The sequence below is a fragment of the Falco biarmicus genome, chromosome 7, assembly GCF_023638135.1.
Source record: "Falco biarmicus isolate bFalBia1 chromosome 7, bFalBia1.pri, whole genome shotgun sequence".
Taxonomy (NCBI): Eukaryota; Metazoa; Chordata; class Aves; order Falconiformes; family Falconidae; genus Falco; species Falco biarmicus.
Window position 1 is genome coordinate 28,310,494 of NC_079294.1, and position 25,562 is coordinate 28,336,055.

General features: G+C 51.3%; 1 protein-coding gene across 1 annotated transcript; it reads right to left on the reverse strand.

Annotated features, from left to right (window-relative positions):
- Positions 1-1,824: 1,824 nt before the first annotated feature.
- Positions 1,825-24,393, reverse strand: TP53I11 (tumor protein p53 inducible protein 11). Its single transcript, XM_056345411.1, is given in 8 exon segments — positions 1,825-2,040; positions 3,228-3,329; positions 4,163-4,262; positions 4,693-4,741; positions 5,282-5,340; positions 6,444-6,479; positions 6,481-6,817; positions 24,264-24,393. Coding segments are annotated over 7 exon segments (573 nt in total). The 5' UTR covers positions 6,574-6,817; positions 24,264-24,393; the 3' UTR covers positions 1,825-1,906.
- Between the last annotated feature and the right edge of the window lie 1,169 nt (positions 24,394-25,562).

The window sequence follows — 25,562 nt, forward strand, 5'->3', positions numbered from 1 at the left end:
CTCTTAGAGCCCAATTCTTCTACCTGACCAGGAAGGCTCCTCTTAAATACAAGTTTTAGTTGCTCACTATCATATTTTGGAAGTGTTGAAAGTAGCTTGGCAGGCATGTGTTGTTGGGAGGCTCAAGAATTTAGCCTGCTTCTGGGATGTTGCCTCTCCATTTGATTTACTTTTTAGGAAAAAAATTTAATATATATATATAGTTGTGATGTTTCCTGGTTCAACTATTTCCAATATTCTTACCTGACAGACATTTTGCATGGCCAGTAGGTACAATGCACACAGTGTCCCAAGTTTATACAGCTGCTTCTAAATGCCAAAAGCACTAACACAACATACAGTAACTACCTGCTACCTTCTTCTAACTCTACTAAGATATTAAACAGCAATAGTCGTAGATCCCAGTCTCACCAGTAGCTCAAGGGCTGTTGTTCACACAAGCACTTTTGTTTGCACAGGCATCTTTCTACTGGGATTTTGGAACGTCAGCTCTATTCCAGGTCATGCTTTGATCCAGTCAACAGGAGTGCATGAGTAAGAATTCCATATCCTGTACACAGACCTTCTGGCTTTAGTCCCATAGAGAACAAAAAACGCCACCTCCAGCTGTGGACATGGATAATCTGCAAGGAAAGCACTAGGAAGTAGGGCAGCCAATGCTGTTAAGCCCAGGAGGTGTTGGAGAAACTGGCCAGTGAGTACTAAAGCACATTTAGTCTGTTGTTGAGTGAACTAGAGAAGGCATAGATGCCTTTGCGCACCCTGCTCCTTGCTGTTCTTCATCCCAGTTAGGTATTTTAATACTACAGACTTTGGTCCTCTCTTCATAAGGTCAGAAGAGATGTGATGCCTGCACATTAGCAGAGCTGGAACACCACCTCCCACAGCTGTGGGCTCATCTCTAGAGGCTGCTTACCGACCCAAGCAGCTGTACTGATGCTCACTCTGCTCTTAATAGTGCTAACCACAACAGCACTCCAGCCCCTGCTTAACTAAAGCATCAGATGCTACCTCATGCCCACCACTGCTACTACTATCAGTGAAGCTGCAGCTGCAGGAAGTGTTCTGGGGTGAAGGGGACAGGACCCCAACGTAAAAAACTCCACAAAACATCTCAGGCAAGAGGATGTCTTTGTGCTCAATGGGCTATCTCCGATAGCTTCATTCACTTCTCTCAGACTGTAGTTCAAGCTGCTCTGCTGTTCCCAGTGCTGTCCCTGCAAAGGGAACAAGAAAAGGGTCTCCCTCCCCTCTTCTTTTGCTCTATCTCCTGCCAAGCTTTGCACAGCACCAGTGCAAAAAAGACAAACAGGGTGGCACCTCTGGCAGTGAGGAAAGAAGAGCTGGCTGCAAAGCACTGAACTTGACCTAGCCCTGTCCAGCTCCCTGCTACCTGGGTAGTCAGTACTTACTAAAAGGGGAATGGGCTGTACGCAGGGGCATACTCCACCAGGCAGGTGCAAGCTTACCACGGGGAATAGCAGAGTCCTTCGTTGGTTGTCTTACCGCCCTGTCTCCTCAGGGATTTGGTTTCAATGTGCTGGTCTTATTTTGTGCTTTGTTCCAGTGGGTTCAGAGTCCGTGATCCTATAGGCCAGTTTCCCCTGGGAAACCAGCTCTTTTCCCTGAGCCTGCCAGGCTCACACACCTCCCTGAACCATCCTCTTGCTGCTCCTCACCTCCCACAGAGGGACTGGGGGTCCCACCTGACACCGCTCCCTGCCCCATTTCACCTGGCAATGCCATCAGCACTGGGTTACACACTGATTCATGCCGGTAAGTGGAAAAGAAGGAAACCACTTTAGAAACAAAAGGGACTAACAAAAAAAAAAAAGTTATAATTATAATGCAAATTTACCGACACAAACCCCCCCTCCCACCCTTCCCATGACAAAAAGTCCAGGAATTAGACTTTCTTGGGACGGCGTCCAACTTGGTAATAATAATAAATGCTGATGAGGATGAAGAGGGCTCGGCTGACCAGGAGGAGCATGGCACCTGTGGCTATCCGGCTATTCTCAACCAGGGAGACAGTGGTAACTGGAGGAAAAGGAGGGAGACAAGGCAGAGGTTGGTGATGAAAAAAACAAACGGAGACAAACAGCAGAAAGCTGTTTCCTACTGCCCTCTAACGCAGCCTCTTAGCAAGACCAGAAGCTTTCAGCGCAGCCTCACAGGCCCAGTGAACCCATAGCAGAGGCTTCAGTAGCTTCATTTCACCGTGCCCAAGTCAGCCAGGGGTGCACGTTCTCCAGAGTTCTCACAGAAACCTTGTTTTCAAGGCAGCCTCACATTGAAGCAGCCACAGCCTGAAACGGTCACTTGAGCAGATGTGAGTTTCTGTGCGCTCGGGTGTTAATTGTGGAAGCTGCAGGTCCCCGAGTTTGCTTTGTGGCTTGACCACTTCAGGGCTAATAAGCATTTTTCAGTTTTAGGAGCATCTACAAAATGTGCATAGTCCATACACACTACTTCTTTTCTGAGCATCTCTTTTTTGGCTGCCCATACCTAAACCAGCTATCTTATAACACAGTTAGTGAGCTACCAGTGTACACATATGAGAACGCCTTCATCATTAAACATAGATAAGCTCCCTAGAAAAAAGCCAAACTGTTACTTTCCGTTTTGCGTAAGACTGAGCATCCCCCTCTTTCGTACAGGTTGCTGCAGTCTTTTCTTGTTTGTCCCAGCATCTAGGGAGCCCACTCCAGGAGATGACCTGTGCTGTCTATGAAGACCAGCATGTTTTTAGGGAGAAGTATAAATGAGGAAGATGTTTCCTCTGAAACCGGGCACCTTTCAGTGAGCAGCCCAAGGCTGCAGCTACTCTATGGGAAAGGAAAAGGCAGAGCAACTGGCAGGGGCCAGGTCACCTCTGCCAGTCCTGCAGAGCAAAGGAGACATCTCCAGCACAAGCGAGGCACAGCACAGGAACAGCTGGGGATCGGGTGCCCCACGGCTGTGCCAGACAGGCAGCAGAGGCAGTGCCTTCCCATCAGCTGAGTCCACTGCAATTCCCAGGGCCTCACCCCGCAAACCCCTCAGCCCAGAGCTTACCCCATTGGACCCAAAGGCACTGCTCCTGTTTTGCATTTGCTCATGCCCGTTGTCCTGCCTGCTTCCACTTCTCCCACTGCCCCGCCCCGTGGGGGTACACAGCATGCACCCCCATCCTTTGCATCCTTCTCCTCCCTACTGGATGGCTTCCTGGATGAGTTCCTACTCACCCAGGAACTGCACGGTGAAGTAGCACGCCTCCATCAGCAAGGTCCAGCGGATGATGACTTTTTCAGCCGTGTAAAGGGCATTCCACATGATGAGTGAGATACCTGCGGAGGGCCAGCAGAAAGCCTGAGGGCCAGTGTGGATCCCCGGGAAGGGGCAGCCCACCCGCCTGCTCCCAGGTGAACCATTCTGGCCTCCCGTGGGAGGATGGAGGGAAGCAGTTCTACAGGCAGCTTCGTTCCCGTCGGCTGCCGCATTTCCAGCGATCCCCGCGAGGTGCTGCTGCAGGCTGCGGGAAGGAGCCGGGGCATCCAATCATAGAATCATTTAGGTTGGAAGAGACCTTTAAGATCATCAAGTTCAGCATCCCCCCCATTCAACAGCCTGCCCTCAGCCTCCCCTCAGCAAAAAAAAAAAACATAGCTCGCAAGCACCTGCCGGCCCTTTGATGCTGGGCACCTCGCAGGGTGCTAGCCCCAAAGAGGAACCTGGATGGGCACCCAGAAGGCGCAGTCCCTGCAGCCTGGGAGCACGGCAGCTGCACCACAGGGTGCAAAGCTACACAAACCCCGTGCAATTCCTCTGCTCATTTTCTTTTCCAGGCCATTTCTCTAAGCTCCCCTCAACTTCTTGTCCTTTTGTCCCCTGGCTTTTGGGCCCCTCCTGAGATGCCACTGCTTGCCCCTTCTCTCCTCCCACTCACTCCCACGAGGTTCTGGCCCCAGCCCACCTTCCAGCCCAGCTACAACCTCCCTTTGCTGGGGCACTTGGAATACTCTCCCAGGTATTTAGAGCACGCATAGCCCTTCTTACCTTACCTGCAGCAAGCCTGAGCCATCGCTAGGAAAAAGCAGCAGAAGCTGAGCTTTTCAAAATACCCCTAAAACAATTTCTTTGCTAACAGCAGATGCCCCAGGTACAGCGGCACAGCACTCACTGAGGAGGGCTCCTCCATAGAGCCGGATGGGAGTCTTGCTGCTGCTCACCGATTCCTCATCAAAGATGGCATCGTAGAGCTGGTCAGGGAAAGTGAGGGCCTGGCAGAGGCAAGGGAAGAGACTCAGCAGCCTGCACTGGCCAGAGCCATCAAAACAAGCCTGCTCAGGCAGCAGCGCTCCGACATCATGCTTTTATGGGATTGGAGCTGCTGGCCAGGAAATTGGAAATTAAGGAGGCGCAAGAAGTATCAGCATGTCAGCTACTGGCTTCACGGCCGTCTTCTGTGGCCAAGGCTGCAGTGCCGTGTGTGGTTTATGACCCTGCTAACGAAAACAGACTCTGGCGATGGGAACAAACTGCCAAGGACACTGCTGGCAAAGCCCATTACAGAGACACAGTGAGGGCAAAGACCTCATAAGAGAAAGCGGCGGCAGGTGCTAGGAGGGGGATAAGTGCCGGGGAGCCATGCTGGGGCACCCCTTCAGCAGCCGGGAGCTGGCGGTGCCCAGGACCACGTCCCTCACTTACCATGATGGCGACCCCAGAAAACATGATGGCGGAAACCAGCTGCCAGACCCTGCATGAGAGGGAAGACAGAGGACCTGGCATGAGCATGGGGGCAATCCCATCACTCACACTTCACAAAGCATTACTGGCTGTTTGCTCAGTCATCAGCCTTCATCCTTCCCATTCGCACAACCGAGGCAGCCAGAAGCCTCTCGCGGGAGGACTCAAGTCCCCACACCTCCCTAGCTCCAGCCTCAGCACGCAGACTGGCCTCGCTGGCGAGACAGAGCCGAAACCCCCCTCACCCAAGGGGAGGAGGGAAGTGACACTGCCAAGTGGACAGCACAGAGAGGGTCCCCCCCACAGGACTCACCACCCTGTCACACATGAGACCAGAAGCTCCTTCAGCCCCATGGTTTCCAACACCTGCTGTGGGACAAGAGCTTGAGGGTCTCAGGCTGATGGGGGAAGAAAGCAGAGCTGGTCTGGTCCCACAGCAGGCAGCAATGCTGGCACAGCAGTAGAGCTGGTGTCAACAGCCAGAGCTGGCAAGGATGATGTGACCGAGGCCCCTCAGATGACCTAGCTCCAGGGTGGCCCAATATCTTACCTGAGCCCCAGTGGTTCCCGGACAGCAAACTTGATTTCATTTCCCAGTACCTGGCTAATCTGAAATTCAAACAAAAGACACAAGATGACTGAGCAGACCCTTCCCCAACCTTTAGGCAGTATTTGCCAGCCCAAAACCACACACCTAACCCCGTATGGGAGCTTATCTCTAAGAGGGCTGGAATGAGGGCGAGGACAAGGGATCCATCTGTGACCCTGAGGTCCGATCACTTGCTGAAGGCTGTCCTGATTTCCATCAGGAGCTGCAGCCTCTACTGCTCCCTTACTGGGATCAGCCACCTGCAGCGTGGGGCAGGGTCAACATTAACTCTTGTCTTCTCTTACCTATATAAGTAGGGAACTACCTCCTCCCACACACCACCTGCACATCACATCCCAATGGAGCACAGGCATCAACAGAGCCCTTGGGGTGTCACAGCATCCCTCTGGCTCTGGCATTCGCACTGCCCAGAGCAATACCCAGCCGCGACCACCTCAAGCCACACAGACAAGAAGGCTACACAGACCAGCAACATGGAAAGGTACTGGGGGAGCGCTTTTAGGTGCTGAGAGCTCTTGGAGAGCTCTGTGCTGCTCCCCACATGCAAGTAAGAGCTGGGCAGTGCCCTGCCAGCAAGTTTTCCAGGGCACGTCTGGGACAGGGCTCCTGTGGGACTCACACGTGTCCTCCAGCTCCGGTATTTCACTGAAACAGGTTTGTTTGCAATTCAAACCCCTTCCGAGAGGTACTGCTTAAATTGCTGCTCCAATGTCCAGGCCACTGGCTGGTGGGCATTGGTGGCATCATGGTCCTATGACACCAGCTCTAAGCTAGCTCACTGGTGTCTTGGCTATACAATTTCAGGAACGGATTAAAGCAGCTTGAGGGCAGAGCTCACCCCATTACCACAGAAAGCCATTCCTGTGCACTTAGCAGGTGGCATGGCCCATTGCTGCTCGAAGGCAGCACTGCTTGTCCCACCACGCTTCCACCCTGCCCTTTACAGGAGCCCCATGGAGCTGGGAGACCTGTTTTTGCCGAAGAAGTTGCAGAGGTTAGATGCTAAAAAGAGAAGACAGAAGACACACCACCTCAGTTTCCCAGGGAGAAGGTCTCCTTCCCATCATTACTGCAGGCAGGCTTCCCTCTCCCCTGACCTTACCTTTGAGCGATGGACTTCACCATCATCGTCCTCCCCCGCCAACACCCAGGATCTTGCGTGTCTTCAGCCTGCTCACCAGGTCAGTCTGGCTGTGCTTCTTCATCAGCGGTGGGGGCTGCTTTGCCGCCATGGTGGTGGCTCCCCACAACCAAGCCCTCACTGGCGAGGTGGCACAAAGCAGGCACAGGAAGTGGCTCCACTGTCACATGCAGTGTCACAAGGTTCAAGAAAAAAAGAAAACCAATGACTGTCACAAAATCTTCCTGTTAGGCCAGCAGACAGCTCCTCATCATCCCAGGGCAGGGAGCCCTGATAGCGGGGCTGGCCCTGGCTACAGGTGGCTCATCTCAGGGTGATCCTGCCGTCATTGGCATCTGCCAAGGGGGCGAAGGGGAAAAAAAATAATAAATCAGAGCAGTGTGGCTTTAGCATGGGCATTTAGCTATAAATGCTTTTGACCTACAAACCATAATCTAGCCTATTTCAGCCTGAAATACCCAACAGTACCTCTTTGCCATTTCCCAGATTAGGGCAATTACAGTCATTGAGTGATGCTTTGCCTTTTGCCTTTCTCCACGCCATACATCACACCCTTCAGCTGCCATTTCAGGCCAAATACCGCAAAAGTCTCAGGTATTTATTTGTGTCCCCCTACCAGAAGCTGCAGCCCCCAAGCTGTGCCAAACATACCTGCCCTTGAAAACAAGGAGCCAGAGACTTTCCTTAAGGATACGTTGTTTTCTGGGAAATGGAAGCTGATAGCAAATAGAAACTACAGATACTATCTGGGATAAGAAAGAACAAGACAAAGATAACTGATAGAAGCTATGGTGGAAAAGATAACTTCTGCCTTGGCATGGTAGTATAAAGGTAGGAGTGTAAAGAGTCCCACGAAATCATCCTACATCACCCTGCAACCATAAAACCCTGCAAACCCTCAGTTAGGAAAGCCTTTTCCTCCAATTTGTCTTCGTTTCATCTTGGTTCAGCTGAACACAAACATGTTTTTTCAATTTGCCACTTCGCCCTCCCAGATAGCCACCAACAAACCCCTGCTGGCACTAGGCACAGCTAACCTGGCCCAAGCAAGCGCAGGCACCAGCAGTCCATTGCCCCAGCTGAGCCCTCCCACGGCTGCCCCAGGAGGAGACGACTCACAGTCACATCTAAAGACTTCACGAGTCTTCAGGGAGTAATGAAATGAGGTGCCAGTTATTTTGGCATGGTGCATGCAAGTGCTGTCCCACTGCTTTGTGAGGGATTTCCCTCTTGCAGGAAAACCCTTCCCTGTGGTTGTCCAGGCACGAGTGGACAGTCATGCCTGTGAGTGCCCAACATAACCCTTTCTGTAAGGCAAAGCTCAGAGGTCTTGCTGGGGCAGTGCAAAGGCTGAGTCCTGTGCTAAAGGGTTTAATAAGACCCTTTCGGCAGACCACAGGCAAAATTCTTTTCAGGGAGCCAGTTCAGCTACTCACAGCTTTGCAGGTGCTTCTTTTGGACTGCAGTGGGGTTGTTTCAGTTGTGGTTTTTTGCTCTTATTCCACTGACTAAGCCCAGAGGCAGCACAGACCCAGATAAATCTGCCAGGTCTAGAAATATTTGCAAACTGGGACAACAGAAAACAACCACTCAGGGAGGAAGGTGGAAGCTGTATACTCATGCCTACACTCAAGCACATGGCAAGCAGCTCAAAAGGTGGCTGCTAGTAGAGAAGTTTGGAAGATTTACCATGTCTGGAGTTTGCTGATCCAAATTGTCACAGTAATTTGTGTGTACTCCAGTCTAAATAATCTGCACACAAAATCCACCTCAAAGCCAGAGTGATGTGTCAAAATAAAAGCTTGACCTCTTTTTAATTCATTACAGTTTCTTCAGTACTTTCTGCTCCTGGCAGATCCAGACTCACAAGGTTGGATGCTGAGTGGTTTCCCATCAGAACAGCACTGCTGCTAAAACCAGAGAAGACCTGTTGCTGTGGTATTTTTAGCCCTATCTTAGCCCAAGCTATCCAGCCCAATTCTGAAGCAACACCCCTCCGCTGAATGCTCCTCTCTCTCATGGTGAGCCTCAGGACCACATCCCTCATCTGGCCCAACACAGCTCCTGGGACACAGGGAGGACAGTCCCAAGCAAAGGGCTGGTGCTTGGTGCCCCAGGTATGCCGCGCCATCAGGAGGACCCTCACACCCCTGTAAAGGCACTGGGTACCTATTCAGCAGCTCCCCCTCCCCTGCATGCTTTGGTGGGGAGCAAAGCAAAGTCCACAAAGACTTGTCAGCTGAGGCAAAAGTGTGGCAGAGGGTTTGAGCAACAGCATTCTACTGGTCCTGTGCCACCAAAGCCCTCTCCAGGGTTGAGAGGCCTGAGGCTTGCTCGCCTTGACAGGACTTGCAGTACTGATCCTGCTGGCCACACCAGCCTGGCACCTCTGGATGCTTCTTGGTTTCTTGCCAGGGAAAGCCTGCTGCCCATGCCTCCTGCTCTGTCCTCACAGTCTGAAGAGGCAGAGGAAGGGAAGATGGGATGGGGGAAAAAAAGACACCCCCACCTCCCCCCCCCCAACATCTTCATATCTAGAGTATCTCTCCTGAGGGCAAGAAGCAAAGGAAGGTAATGGGGGGTTGAGGGAAGGACGCTGTGACTCACCAATGAAGACAGCAATGAACAGCTCTGATTAGAGTTAGTTTTGCAACTCTGACCACAGGCCAAAAGATCAAAATTTGCCTTCATCACTCATCTTGCCAGTTGCTTTCAGGGCAGGAGTTAGTGGAAAATTATTCACATCACCGTTAGCACTGCTATCCCATTAAATATTTCCACTAATTTGTGGTAAACCACTGGCCAAGAGACAGGACAACACAGGCCAGACACAAATGCTAATGAAACAATCAGAAAGGCCATTCTGGTACATAAAACCATACTGCTACCATGCTACACACAGCTACGGCATGGCCCTGCAGCCAGTCCTATGTCTCACAACCCACATCTTCCAGAGAAAGAGCCAACCTAATGAATACTGAATATTAATGAATGAGCTAATGAATGCATTAGCACTAATTCAACTGCATTCAGATAGAAGATGAGGATTTAGAAATGTTATACTTACATTAATGTATCCTGACACAATGACAATTTAAAGGATGTTTTTTATTAGCCTGTGCATTTTCAAAGGGAAACCTCCACCTCCTCCTCCTGCAATTCTTTCCTCCTTAATCCTTTTTCTAAGCATCCCAGGGGCTGCGCAGATCAGTCGCCATAAACAGGCAATTCCCACTCCCTGCCACAGCTCTCAGTGATGGGCAGTGCCTATGTGCAGTTGAAAGAGGGGTTTTTTTCCTCCAAAATCCCTTTTCTTCACAGACTCCTTTCAGTATGTGTTCCTCGCTCAGCTGTTCAGCATACTGCACTCAATTTTGATAGCTACTGCTTAGTGGTGCAAAGAAACCTCACTGGTGCCATGCTAATGATAGCTCAATCTCCCCACCTCCACAGCTCTTCCCCCAGCATCTCCGTTTCCCTCCCAGCGTCTGGAGAGCAGAGCAGCTCTGCAGCGCAGGAGAGAGGAGACTCAACCGTACACGCGATGCTGCTGCTGCAGCAGCCAGAGCTGCGCACCCATCAGGGGAGGCACACGGTACTGCGAGGGGGAACCAGACCTCATTCCTGCAAGCACCTGAAGTTGACTGCCTACAGCTTCGGCAAGCCACTGCCAAGCAGCTGATGGGTGGTATCCTGCCCACCTGCAAGGACACTGCTCCCCAGGGGCCCTAGGGACAGGGCTGATGCCTACTGCTAAGCGGGATGTTGTTTCAGTGGTACTACCATCCATGGTGCAGCCTTTTACCTGACAAAACAGTGCTGCTCGAATTAAAGGAGTGGTACTACAGTACCTCTCACTCCAAGAGTTTGATGGCACTTCCAATTTGCAAACAGAGGAAAAGAAAATGAACTGGTTTCAAGGCAGGATAAGGAGTGAAAGGTTTCTATGTCTAAGCTGGCCACACGTTTGTTCAGCTCTTACCATGTGCAGGCCAGGGAGAGGACCCTTGCTATCCTGTTATAGATTTCCTAAGTCAATATGCCTGAGACAACATCTTGAGCCCACCTTGATTTGTTATGCCTGAATTAACCAAGAAGGTGCAGCAGATGTATGCCCTTTGTAACAGCCTAACAAGGCACCTGCCATGCCTAAGCATCTTTCATGGACAACAGGTTGAGAACCACTAGTAAGTATGAAGCAGCAGCACTATCCCTTTACAATATTAGAGTTCCCCAGGAGCATCCTGGCAAAGCCCAGGGGAGTTCTCCAGTGCTGCAGCAACACAAAGGTGTCCATACATGAAAAGAGCACCCAGAGCAGCAGCTGCACCATACTCTGCTCTCACACCCAGACTGCTGCCCACAGCATTTATTTCTCTTGTGTGGGCCCAGAAGCCATAATGCAATTGTCCATCCAGCTCTTCTGCTGTTTCTCCAGACTCTGGTGGTCCTGCCTCTTTTCTGGTAAGGACAGTGCCAGGTCCATAGCAACTGCTTTAGATGACCCCATACCTACAGTATGAGACAGTGAGAAAGACTGAGCTCAAACACACAGGCAGGGCTACAAGAGGCAGTGGATGCACAGGTCAGCACAGTCATACAAGAGCAAGATCAGCCAGAAAGGGAAAGGTAACCCTCCACATATAATTTTCAAGCAGACAGCCATGTCTTCCCTCTTCTTGTCCACAAGGCTCATTAACAAACTATCTCAGTGTCTCACAGCCTCACCTTACTGTAGCCCTGCACCTTCAGGACAGATGATATCCCCACTTTGAAAGTACAAGTAGATTAAGGACAGGACAGGATCCACAGACGTACTAAGTACCTTGGCACTTACAAACATTAGGCTGTTGCCCAGTCAAGTAGGATTTAAGACTCCCCCTGCCCCCGAAGGCTCAGTCCGCTCACTTTTACATGCATAAATTTTCTTGGTAACCAACCTCAGATACTTCAAGACTCTGAAATCCCAAGGGATGGGGCAAATCCCCTGTGTCTATCTGAACACCACACCTGAGAGCCACCAAGCATCTTTGTGTGTCTTATCCAAACAGTCTGATAAAAGTTTCCCTAGGAAGCCCACGGTGGAGGAGATCCCAAGCCAGAACTCCCCATGTAACTACCAAGGCACAGCTACATTCATGCTGTATTTCAACAACTGCACATCCCAAACCCACAGTGATTGAACCAGTTCCCTGCCTAGATTTCTATCAAGAGCAGATATTTAGATGATTAGGACCCTCTCTGCCACCAGCCAGCCGTGACAGTCCATCACTATCCCCATCTCACAGTGGATGTCTTCCATGTCAGCTGCAGCACACAGCTTTGCACACTCTGGGCTAGCAACGCATTTAAAACCAATAATGGAATAATTTGCATTTTTTTCTGGGAAGAATATAGGGCTACCCATGCCTTGCACAAGGAGTGTTAAGTTCTCTACCCTAAAGAAGAGAAACTCTCCCAAAGCAGTTTCTGCAGGTCAGAAATCCTCAGACACCTGCAGGGAATGAAACTTGATCAAGCCAAAAATAACCTGATGCTCAGGCAGTAAAAAGAATTAGCACTCAGCCACCACAGCAGCATAATGCAACTGCTGCTCCCACTCAGTCCAGCACAGTCTGTACACCTAAGCAACAGGGATACTTCAAATTTCTCACCTGTAACAAGCCAGGTACATAGGACTCCCTTCCCACATAAATACCAGCCCTTTCAGCACAAAAGGCTCTTTGCAACACCAGCAGGACACATCTCTTGCCAGAGGTTCATCCCCAACTCTGCCCCAGCCCTGATGCTTCCTTAAGCAGCTCTAACAGGCACAGGGACACTGCATCCCCCCTAGGGAAAATGTACAAACCTAAACAGTAGGTCTCCTGCTCCTACACATGATGAAAACACAAAGCAAAATCTTTAGGTCAAAGGTATCTTCGATGAGTGCCTCCAAGATCCTCTTACAGACAAAACCCAAACGACCCGTGATGCACAAAAAGTCACCTCGGGCACGTCCAAAGTTCACCCTGCGGGTTAGATGTGCCCCACGGCCACACGCGCTCCAACCGTGTTTGTGGGTGGTGCAGTGCTGCCCACGGCCACAGAACCTGTACCTACAGCAATCACCAAAGCAACCGATAGAGCCAGCATCGCCACTCAGCAGGGGACAATGAGCCTCTGCAGCCTGCCAGGGAGGTAAGAGTTAATTTGTGCTGCTTAGTCTGTTACCACAGCAGGCAGAAAAGGACATCCAAAGCTTGCACAGCCTCTCCTAAGCATCCTGAACTCTCCCCTCTGCCTGTGTTAGGGCTGCATCCCTGGGCATGCTCAGCCCCTGCACCCTCCTGCCCACTGCTCTCCTGCAGCCCTGGCTCTCCAGCTTCTGCTTGAAAGCTCCCCAAGGCCATAAAAATCACCCTGCCCCAAGAAGCACTGGTATTGGGGGCCAAGCTATAGCATCTGGGAGGTATGGCCCAGCTCAAGGATTTTATTGCCCAGAGGTTTCAAATTTCCTTCTTCAGAGACCACAGTCAAGTTTCTTTCCATGTCACAGGATGAGTTACATTGCAATCAAAACTCACAAAATGCTTGTTTTCCCCAGAATAAGATAAAAAAACCCTGTTGCTCTACTAGTTTCTCAACGGGGAGCTGTGATTAAACACAGCAACCACATTGCTGCCAGCCTGCTAACCATCACCTGCAACAACGCACCAACCCCTCCATGGTGAGCCAGGGCACCCAGGCTTCACCTCAGGGGAGCAATGCTTGTTTGCCCCTTGCAGCAGCTCGTAGGGCAGCTTGTGACACACTGAACATGCTCAGTTCCCAACATGGGGGACAAACAGACTTCATGTTCTGTCCATCATACACATGCACGCTCATCCCCCCAAGTACAAGCTTGGCCACACTACCCTGTTTTCTCCAGCAGCCCATCCTTTGCTGCCAAGGAGTGTTTTGGCTGCAGATAAATCTGCTGCTTCAGTGGCTCCCATTTGTATTATTTACATAAGAGTCCATCCCCTTCATCATCATCCTCCCTGCTGCCGAGGCTCTCAGCCTGGCTGGCCACTGCAATCCATCACCTCAGAGCTGCCCTTGCTCTCCCTGATACCTCCAGCAACTGCATCCCAGCTCCACTCTGCAGCCACCACCCAGCCCCTCATAGTCACCATGGATGGCCGCCACCGAGCAGTTCAGTTTCCCACGGAGCTGGGAGGATGAAGAGAGAGGGAAATAAGATGTATTGGGATTGGGTGCTGTTTTTCTTTAAGGGCATTAAAAAAGAACTCCTCTTTGATTTCCCAGCTGTCTTAGACAGGTGTTTGTGGGAGAGAGTCCCAGAAGCTTAGTGGTCCATCTGTCCTGCAGATTATTTCAACAGAGATGCATTAAAAGGAAAAATAAAACCCATATGCACACACACACAAAACCACCAAAAAACAAGTAAATCAACCCTTGCTACTGGAAAAGAGCAGCCTTAAAAAGCCAGGAGAGCCCTTCAACCAAACAACGTAATACAGGTCAGTTTTACAGAAAATCTGATGCAACTCTGTATTTCATCTCTGCCTTACACCTGAGACACGGCACAGGCTCAAAGCAACTCTATGGAAAGTAGCCGTGGGACCAAACACAGGGTGCTTACCCATGACACCGCTGAATACTGGAGCATCACAGTAAAACAGGGCTTCTTGGCACTTCTTCCCTAGACCATCTCAAACCTCCCCAGATTTTCTTTCCACTCTGCCCCCAAGCACCTGACACTTTCCTTTCACAAACCCTCCAGGAAGCCGATGACCTTTGTGGCCAGCAATCCTCCACCTCTGTCCCTTTCCAGAACTCAAAAGAAAATTGTAAGAAATTACAGTCTGGAAGGTTCAGCCCCCTCAGCCACACGCAAGCACACCCCTCTGTACACTGTCACTGAGATGGTGATTTCAAAGCCATTCTTGACAGATTCCCTTGCAAAAGAAGATGAACTACACGTCCAGCAACATTATTTCTCTATCTGCAGTCCAGAAACTTATCCAGCATAACGCAACTACTGCTATTTATAAACTACGATGTCTACAACCATGAAACAGAAGATGAAGTGGGCTGTGCACCCCAAAACCAGGTTCCCAACCTGTTTCATGCAGGGATTTGCAGCCCCAGCCTGAGAACAGCTGCTCAGGACACCCTGACACCATCAGAAGGTTTTCTTCCATTTTTGTAGAAAACAAAGAGTTCCTCTTCTCCCACAGCCTGTCATGATACCACCAGATGTGCAGTCTACGCACACACAGCGCTGGGGGTGGGGGGTGGGTGGGGTGGGGAAGGGCAGACGAATAAATTTGCATTAAGCAGGGAGATTGCCTTTTGGTCTAGCCAGGATATTTCCTGAGTCCCAGGCACGTAGGCACTCACAGGATTCACACCTCTCATTGTGCAAGCAGTAAAGTTTGCTTCTACGACACAGAAATCCTGTAAATCAGGCCTGATATGAAATGGCCCAAGTGACCATCAGTCAACAGCTGACTTGTCACCAACCCTATGTTATAGGCTATTTCCCATATCCAATGGTTATATCCCCATCCTGTAAAAGCATATTATTTATAGAAATATATATAATTAATAATACAAAGTATATTAATAAATCAAGTATATACTATATATATATATATTTAAAAGATAGTTTGATTTGTGTGGAGTTGCTTAGGGTCCTGCTCCACAGTGATGATCTCTTTACACTGGTTAGTAAAGACAAACCAGGCTGCCAGACCAGAGAGTTTTGGCATTCACCTATATTTCAGTCTCAGGGGAGAGAGGAGCCACAGGGAGCAGCCTGTCCCATACTCTCTGCTGGGAGATGTCAGGAAGAGCCTTGGTTCCTGCTTCTAGGTTAACCATTTACTGCCCTAGAAACCAGTACTACCTTTCACAGAATCATAGGATTGTTTGGGTCTTTGGGTCAGAAGGGACCTTAAAGATTATCTAGTTCCAACACCACCCCACCCCCCGCCCCTCCACCACGGGCAGGGACACCTTCCACTAGGCCAGGTTGCTCAAAGCCCCATCCAGCCTGGCCTTGAACACCGCCAGGGATGGGGCACCCACAGCTTCTCTGGGCAGCCTGTTCCAGTACCTCAGCACCCTCAGAGTCAGGAATTTCCTCCTTATATCTAATCTAAATCTACCCTTTTTCAGCTTAAAGCCATTCCCCCTTGTCCTATTGCTACATGCCCTTGTAAAACATCCCTCTCCAGCTTTCTTGTCGACCCCTTTAGATACTGGAAAGCTGCTGTAAGGTCTCCCTGAGGGCCCTTCTCTTCTCCAGGCTGAAGAATCCCAACTCTCTCAGCCTGTCTTCACAGGAGAGGGGATCCAGCCCTCTGGCTAACTTCACAGCCCTCCTCTGGACCCACTCCAACAGGTCCGTGTCCTCCTCATACTGGGGGCTCCAGAGATTAATTACAGCTCTCCCATCTCTCATCCCTGCACTACCAGCCTACAGACCACTCGGACCCATCACTGCCACTTGGGAACACATCCTCACATCCCCCCAAAAGATTTTGCCAATATTAAGCCCTGCTCATTTGCATGCAGTTACAGCTCCAGGTTTATCACTCCCTTACGGCTCCTAAGACTTGAAATAAGCACAGACATGCAGACAGGCTCTGGAAGTTGCTTAGCAAAAACACGATGGAGAAGGCCTCCCAACAACACACATACTACAACTACTTGGTAGCTTATCCCCAAGTGGCAAAAATCTCTGACACCTTAGTGGTTTCTATAGCAACAGGTTAATGCTATGAATGTTAGATGCAAAATTCCCCGTGCTGGGCAAACAGAAGCTAGGAGGACAGATTTAGAAGAGGGAAACTTCTAAATAGCTGCTGACAGGGCTAGCACAGGCTCTGCTAATTCACAAGGGGGCGGCGAAACAATGTAAAAGAAATTCCTAGCAACCAGCTAGTGGGGCAACTTGTGGTCCATGGAGACATGTCTAGGGAGCACCAGCCCCCAGCATCCCCCAGAACAAGGAGGAGCCACAAATATCTCTCTCTCCTGAAACCCAGCTGTTTTCAGGAACAGAATTACAGTCCAGCATACAGGGTAGGAAGCCTGAAATTAGAGTATAGGTTTGGTAGTGCTGCTGCCCCTCCATGCAACCAAGAAAGAGTCATTTAACCTCTCAGACCTCAGTTTTCCCAGTTGTCTTTGAAAATTAAACCTACTGCCCAAGTTCCCTTGGCTCATGCTCAGCAGGTATAACATTTCAGAGGTCACTGCCCAGGCACCACACCCCACCAGTGCCAGCTGCCTGCTTGTGATACAGCATGCTGCTGAGGAAGGCTACGGACTCCTGTGCAGCACTCTGTTCATTACACATGAAGTGTCAGCGGCAGAAATGCCCTTCCGAGACTGAGTAACAACCAGCTTAGCATGACATCAATTTTTTCCTGTCTTCATTCCTTGCTGGCAGGAGAAAGCACTGTGGAAACCTTGGGGTAAACCTCACATCAATACTGCTTTCACATACACCAGAAGCTCTCAGAAGATCCTCCTGGTCAGATTAAACCCATGTGTAAAACCAAAGCAGCCACAGATCAGTGCGGTGCTGTGCAGGGCAGGAAGGCAGAGGGGAGCCCACTGCACTACCACAAAGTGATCACTCTTGCCAGTGTGGTTGTCAAGTCAAACAGTCCTGAAGAACCCACAGGCTTTCCCCACAAATGCCACCCTCGCTCCCCTGGGAGCTCACACCAACCTGACTTTGCTTTTATTTGCTGCTGAGTCGGGGGAAAACACTCTGCATGCACGCGTGTGTGTGCACACATTTGTTTATGCATGAGCTGTCAACCCCTGAATTATGCACAGATCAACAAGGCTCTTTGAATTCCCCCACTGTGAAGTGCGTGACATTTAATCTCAGCTTTCCTTTTGGATTTCATAATGTGCATTATCAGCAATGGGTATTCAGCACACAAGTACCCTTTAGAAAGCTTTCATCAGAAAAGGGAAATAATAAAAAGACGACTGAAAAAGACAATGCCTCTGATGTGCCAGAGGTTCTCCAGCTTCCGCAAGAGACCAGTGTATGTGTACTGTGAGGATCATACACAGTCTGTCCCCAGCCCAGATAAAAGCATTTCACAGGTGGAGAGAGTGGGGTTTGGAAGCATCAAATATAACATGATCCTGTCGCTCTCCTCACTCCCTCTTTTTGGCTCTGTGGGAAATAGGCAGGCTGAGCCATCCCCCAGAGGTGTCTATTTTGGGACAGGATGCATCATCTGCAATGGCTTACCTCTTTCCACAGACCACAGGAGGAACCTACGAGATGAGTGAGACTAGGTTTTTGATTGCTTTTATATGGACAGACAAGATATTCTTGATCCTTGCAGTCAGTTTTTCACTACCCAATCCTAGGCAAACACCACATCACTTTTGTCCATGTCACAGGATGGAGTCACACTTTGGGATTTTAAAAAAACTAGACAACAACCTGCAAGGAAAGGGGTTCCCTTCTCTTCTGCTGGGCACGGAGAAGCTACGTCCTAAGTAGCTCTTATCAGTCACAGCTAAAGAGAATGCACATCAGCCTAAGGAACTAAAGCAAGATTTCTCTTTTTATAGTAGAGGGGAGACAAAGGGGTGGATGCCAGCGTGTGACATCAATAGCCTTGGTGACAGGGGATATCTGAGTAAAACCAAGAGGTCCCACAGTCGAGGAGCTCTTTTCCCATCTCACCTGGCACATGTGAGAAGTCTTAGGAAAGAAAGGATAATGGTAGTACTGACTAGTCCTTCTCTCTACCTTCGTTTGCCTCCTCTACTCAGGAACAAGGAGGCAATGGGGACATCCAGGAAGCCAAATGCTAGTGGCACCAGCACTGACAAATCAGGATTTCAAGTAACCACGGAAAACGCAGTTGCCAGATGTCCCATCTCTACTATCAAGGGTTGTTTAAGCATCTTCTTTTGTTTCTACAATTTTAAGTCTCAGATACTTGGATACAACAAGCTTCAGTAACATCAGCATCACTTAACAGCAGCATGTGTGTACACACACACACACAGTGCTTCGCTGCTGTGTATGTACATACACACACATCTCTATCAGCAAGGACACAGCACAGCCTCCTGCTTAGAAGAGCTCATGACATAGAAGCGTCAGGTTTTAGTCAACACTTTCCCCATTACTTTACCTGTAATGTCATTCCCATGCAGCAGTGACTCTGGTGGAGGTTGCAGCCTGATCTTTTCTCCCCCATGCTCTTTGCAAGTGCCAAAGACAGGCACTTGGTTTGGATGGTGATGTGGTGCAGGGAATAAATTGGCTGTAGGAGATAAGCTCAACTGCTTTATCATTCCACCATCCATCAACCCTCAATGCATCCTACTTGTCCAGATATTTAAACAGTGGACATTTGACACAGTTCATGGAAGGGACTTGTTGAACTCATGATGTACAGTATCTGGGTTTTTGCCAACAGACAAGGCAAGAACACATTCATACACCCCGATGAGCAAATGGTTGCACTGGGCAGGGCAATGGGGGACAAGGGTGGGAAGATGCACTATAGGTGCCTGCCTATAGCAGGTGCAGAAGCACACCAGATCTGTGGCCAGCACTTACAGAGTCTCCATCAGCAATGCTGGCACTGAAGACTGCTAAATTTTATTCTCACTTACCAATGAAAACAACCTCAGACGGTCTAAATTCTTCAACCCTGTTTGGTGTAGCCTTTGACTCCTGGCAGACTTTCCACTTTCTGTGAAGCAATCTTTGGGCGCTCTATTGCTATTAATCAGCTTCTACAGTAACTTTTCTATGTAGGCCACAGAGAAAACTTTGGTGAAAAGCCAGTACCACCCAGCTCCTCTGGACTCAGTATTATACTTCTTGAGTTTCCCTCTCCCCTCGGCAAGGATGCAGCTTGCATTTCTACCTCCTTGGAATACACTGAGCATTCACAATGAATGACATACCAGGCAGCTAAAATCAAATGTCCAACAGAAGGATTCAGAAGGACTTCAACCTATGGATCTTCAAGACACCTTGTTTCCTAAGAGAATAGCCTGCTTCCTGGAACTCCTTTACTGCTGCCAATATGACCACCCATTTCCACAACATCCTCCTTCCTTAGGGCTCCATAGAGCATGGCAGAGTGCCTGCACTCAGGCTGTGCCCATGCCATTGCCCATGTATCCCTCACAGCTTTGCAGCAACACGGTACAGGGGACCAGCAAGGCTACTGCCTAGAGGGGTGTATGCCCTGCACAGCCAGGCAGGGTGAGACAGCCAGGAAAACTGAATTAAAGGCACCTTCTTGGCTGTAAGGAAGATGAATTAGGAAGAACAGCATGCACAGGCTGACCTTGGGAAACTGCCTGCTCTTTGTCACAGTCATTTGCATCTACAGCAGGCCGAGCTGTGAGCCCAAAAAGAGACTGCAGTGCCCAGCAAGGGCTGGAGTGATTTTAGGGCTGAGCAGTGGGATCCCTGAAATAACCTTTGTCAGCTGGAAAAGTCTTTCCGTGACCACAAACAACTGGATACCTGAGGTTTGCGTTTCACTCATAAGATGGCACTACTACAAAAGAGCACTTCTGCTGCCATCATGGGTTACTGAATGAACGCGTGCTCAGACAAAAACACCAGCTGAGTCACCCACAGAGTTTCCTGGTTGTGGGTTTTCTCTGTAGGTCTCTGGTTTGGCTGCTGACATGGCCTCAAACTGTTTACTTTCTCAACCCAGGCAGGGTAAGGCTAAAAACAAGAGAGCTGCAAGCCTTTGTGTGCTGCTCTGCCTGCACCTGCATTCCTCCTGCCCCTCTGCCAACCGGCAGTTGAAGTGCTGCCTGATTTTAATAAGAAAAGGACTGGTTTCCCTCCTGAACTCAGTGGCAGGCAGCTGCAAAGGGGACTACACACTAATCTCCCTAGAAAACACAGAATCCCTCCAGACAAATAATTAGGTTGCCGCTGGCCAGTATTATCTGACACTCCTTTGTGCACATCTCCCACTACATCAACTCATACTGCTAATATCACTCCCCAGGAGACTGGACTACTGAATCACTGTTTGATTTGTTTCTAACTGCTTTTCTCCACATGCTCTCCTTGGAGCCTTTCACTTAAATTATCCCAATCCAATCCCTGACACACACTTCTAGGAAGCTCTGCAACAACAGAGCCAGATACCAGTCCCTATGCTCAGGCTTCTGATTTTGGCCCCATAGGTTCAAGAAGTGAGCATACAGTTTCTGACGACCATCATCAGCAGAAGCCTCTCACCTTTAGCACTAAACCTAGTGACTACTGTTTTGATCATTTCTCTGTTTTGGCAGATCTCTCCTCCCTCCTCCCCACAGCCACAGTGGCGGTCAGGATAAATCTGGGCTAGAGCTTTCTTACAGACTGTGGCTTTGGACATCCTTTGGGTCTTTGACTTTCCCCTGCAAGATGAGCTAGGTAAGGGTCCAGCCAAGGTCTGGTATAAATGAGTCCGGGACAGTCTAGGCAAGGATTTCCCCATCAAAACTAATGCACAAATGTGCTCAGTAAGTTCCTGTTTTGCATACAGAGGGACAGAAAGAAGCATACAGATTTAGCTAACAGAACACATACACACACCAGGATGAAGGCGAGAAATGTACCTACACTGCGAAACCCAGAGCAAAAGTTTGCCACCGGGGTTTTATCAGAGCCCTGGGAGGCAGGGCCATAGGGCTCGCAGGCACTTCTGCGTGGCGGGTCATCCGGCAAGATCCTGCGCATCTCCCAGGCTCATTTTCTCCATCTGTTATCCAGGGGCAGCCACACTACACCAGCACCACAGATGGGCACTGAAACACACTGAGATACATTAACCCTGGCAGATGACACAGAGCTTCACAAACAGAAGGAAACCCAAGACAGCCAGAGTAATTTATCATTTTCCTTCATGTTGAAGCATCAGAATGTCTTTGCTTATAGCTGGATTTGTCTTTGCAAACATCTTTTTAGCATCCTGAGCAAGAAATCTTCAAACATGCAGTGAACTTGTGCTAGCCTGCGATCTCCAGGACAGAACCAAACCTGTATCTTCCAAGGGAAGGCAGGAAGCAATGTGAATGGGGAACACCTTGTCACTTCTTAAGTGTTGGTTTTCCTGGTCTGGAGAAAGTCTCGATGCATTTGGGGGCCAGCAATGGGTCTTTTCCTCCCAGGACTTGTTTTCACGTTCCTACATCAAAAATACAAAACCCAGAATACCTCTTTCTATAAATAATGTCCCAATAGTGCCAAGGTCATCAAGCTGTACCCCCTGGCGCCAGGCCAGAAGCAGAACATAAACAATCTCCACATCCTTCTGGTGTACGTGTGCTTCTTTTGCCTGTGCCAGGGGAAGGCTTGAAACCAAAAACGTAGCACCAGGAAGACAGGCACCCCCACTTCACGGTGCCATTGGCCTCTTCTCATTTTTGCCAGCCCAGAAGAGCCTCCAGCTCCAGCCAGGTCAATGTGCAGCCTCCTGGCCAGCCCTGTGGCAAGGCAGCCCATCATGCCTGAAGCAGGGCTGTAACAGTACTTAACAGTTCTTGTTTGAAATTTGGGTACTTATTGGATGAGGACCAAGCACACACGTAGCAAGGAACATTTCATGATCCAAACAGCTCAACGTGATGCTTGTAATCAGTATGTGGAACCATCCCGACGAGCCCCTACTATTAAACACTTTGACGTTCAGAGAGCTGCAGAACAAGCGAACACCAGCTGCAGACATACTCTGGGCATTTTGCACACTTCAGCACTCACTGCTCATTGAGAACAATAGAAAAACATTTCTCTCTGGATCAGGCCCCAGCCTCTAAGCTGCTCCAAATGGACAGAAAACCTCAGGGCAGAGCATCTCTGTGGTTTATTCTCCCACAGATCAATGGCCACCCCAAGCCCTGCCTTGATGTGGGTCTCTGGAGATGCTCTTGTGCTCACATCACTCCAAAATAAATCCTCACTACAGTCCCACAAACAGAAGAAATCAATTTCCCATGAGACTGTACAGCAGACATCACCTTTTCAGCCTCCTGGTTGGGACAAACCACCTACCCAGAGAACTCTCTTGACTTTGCTCTACACAGCAGACAGAGAACAAAAAAACACGGACGCATTCTAAAGCAACCAAGTCTCACTCTTTCCAGCTGCCATCAGCACCCAGCCCATCTCTACTAAGGGCGCTCCTGGCTCATGGTGTCCCTTGCAAACGGCTGTACACATATCAGGTGTATTTATGCAACGTAGCCAAGATATGGTTAGGGCTACTTGAGGTGCCCAGGCACCTTCATGCTGACTCTTAGGATCTTGTTTATTTTTGGTTTTCACCAAAACCTTTCTAAGAAGTCCTCCCAGGGGGACTCCCTGCATGAAGCATAATTATTATTTATTTGTTTAAAAAACACTTTCCTCTTCCATAGGCCCTGAGCATCATTATTCAGCAGGCTCTGCTTTAGTGCAAACAGAGTTACTGAGCAAGTTATTTATGCCAAGTCCAGAACAGCCGGTGTTCTTGCATACTCTAGTTTCTCATGGCTCAGCTGTACTGGTGGTAGCCCTAATGTCAACAAGGCTTTCGCTGCTGCTGGCATTTGTAACTCCTCCTCTGCAGACAGAGGAGATTGATTAAATGGTACTTGTTTAATCACTTGCAGCTCGGGCTTTGCTGGCCCTGTCTCTCAGGCAGCTGCAAGAGAGACAGGGACATTGGTCAGGTAAGGGAAAGGCATGGTGGACTCCAACTCCAGGCAGTGCTGGGGCTGGGTAAGGAACAGTCACTGAGTAAGGTGCTGCTTCTTCCTCAGCCTAGTTTGCTCAGTCAGAGCTGTACTCACCTGGAAAGCCTAGACAAAGCAGTGCACCTGCTCAGCTGGGACAACTGACATCAGCGGACATCTAAGCATGCAGGGATGCGTGACTGCCTAGGCAGGGTATGCAGAACCTGTTACAAGCTGCCGCACCTCTCCTTCTCTCTCTGTGATGGCAGGGGCTCTGTCCCATCCCCTGGCTCCCTCCTCCAACGCAGCACTCTCATCCCATGCCCAGCCTAACCACCTCCCTGTCCCCCATGGCCAAGCCCTCCCTGCAGCCAGAGCTCCTCAGCACACCTTCAGGGCTGCATCCCATGGGAATGCAGCCATGCCAGCCTCCCTTGTTCCAACCCCAGGCACTGCTTAGCCATGAAGCCTGACCTCCCGGCGCACGCAATGGTCAGGACACAGCCTCCCCTTTCAGACACCTGAGGCACACATTGAGGGACCGCGGTCCTCCTGCGGCTCTTCCCGACCAAGCAGAAAAGGATGGGCACTTTCAGGAAAGAAGCGACACGGGACCCCAGCCCTTGACTGGAGGAACAGCCTGAAGAAAGCTCTCGCCATCCCAACCCAGGGACCCGCCTGCACATCACCTCGCATGGCGACACGGCTACTGTGCCGTCCCGTGTCGTCCCCCCCCCCCGCCCCCCGCCTCCAGGTAACCTGCCACTCTCCCACCAGGATGCTCCACCACCTCCTCTTCCACCCATCCCTCCCGGACGGGACGGAGACGCTCCCACGGCAGCCGTGCGCAGCCAGCACAGGGGCTGCCCCCTCCCCTGCCGCCCCTGCCCGTCCGTCCGTCCGTCCGCCCGCCCCCCACCCGCGCTGACGCCGGGGAGCCCCCCCCGAGGGGACGCCCGGGGGGCCGGCGGCCGCAACGGGCTCCCGCGAAGCGCAGCCCGGCCCGGGTCCCGGCGGGGAAAGCGGCGGCGCGGCGGGAGGGACGCGCACGGTACTCACCGCCCTAGCGCACGTCCCGCCGGCGCCGGGGGCGGGTCCCGAGGGCTCGGCGCGGCTGCCCCATCGGCACAGCACGGCACGGCACGGCACGGCACGGCACGGCACGGCACGGCACGGCACGGCACGGCTCTCCGGGGGGGCGGCGGGGGCGCCCGGCCGGCGCCCCGCAGCCCTCAGCGGCCAGACTGAGCCCGGCCCCCGCGCCGCGCCGCCTTTACCGCGCCCGCCCGGGCCGGCCCACCGCGGGCGGGGCCCGCCGCCGCCGCCGCCGCCGCCACCGCCCGCCCGACGGGGCGGCCCCAGCCCCGGCTCCGCGGCAGCGCGCCGGCCGGGCGCCTCGGGGAGCGGCGGCCGCCCACCCGCCGGCCGGGGCGCTGCGGGGACCCTGCGCGGGGTCCCTGTGCGCCACGCGCGGGCGCCCCGCGGTTTATACGCAGCTGCCGCGTGGGCCGCGCGTGGCCGCGGCTCGGCGCGTGAGAACAAAGAGGGCGGCCGGGGCCCGGCTCCTGGCAGCGGCGGGGGGGCGGGGGCAGCCGCGGAGATGAAGCGGTGACGGGGAGCAACGGCCCTTTGGGGAGCTGCGGGGGGCTCCGGCGGCGGTGGCCGGGCGGCGGGGCGAAGCGGGGGGCGGCGGCCAGGCTGCCCCACTCCCGCTCTGCAGCACGGCTGGGGCCGCGGCCGTGGGCGCTCTGGCGTGGGCGCGTCGTTTCGAGGGCTGTAGTCAAACTCCCTGTAAAAGGCAGAAAAGAATAAACGTGGGCGCGGGGGAACACGCGTATTTTTTGCAAGTGAGTTGGTGCAGGGGAAGGGCCTGGCCCCGCTGCTGCACAGAGAGCTGCAGGACCAGCTCCCCCCAGTCTCTGCCAGAGCCTGCCAGGAGCGGGGCTCGCATCCCTCGGTCCCTCTGGAGGGATGCTCGGAGGGAAGAATGGGCGTACTGGCATCTTAATGTTGCCATTAGCTCAGACTCTCAGATGAGGCTGGAATGAAAGAGTGTGACAACGTGGTAGATGGCAAACATCAAGGGGCGATCAGGACGTGGAGGGGTGGCAGCGGAGCAGGGGGCTGCTCCATCCTGATGCCACTCCTTGGTTTTCCAAGTGAGGTTTCTGGTATGTTTGTTTGACCCAGCTCATTTCACTGACCCGGTTCGGAGGTTGGGGGCAAGGGACAGGGAGAGAGAAGCAAAGACAGGTGGGATGGGGTGGGAACCTTTGAACTCGCTTTAACCCCATGGACAAACCCTAATGGGGAACGGCATCCTGAAACTTCCAGTGGCATGAGGTCACTGGAAACACA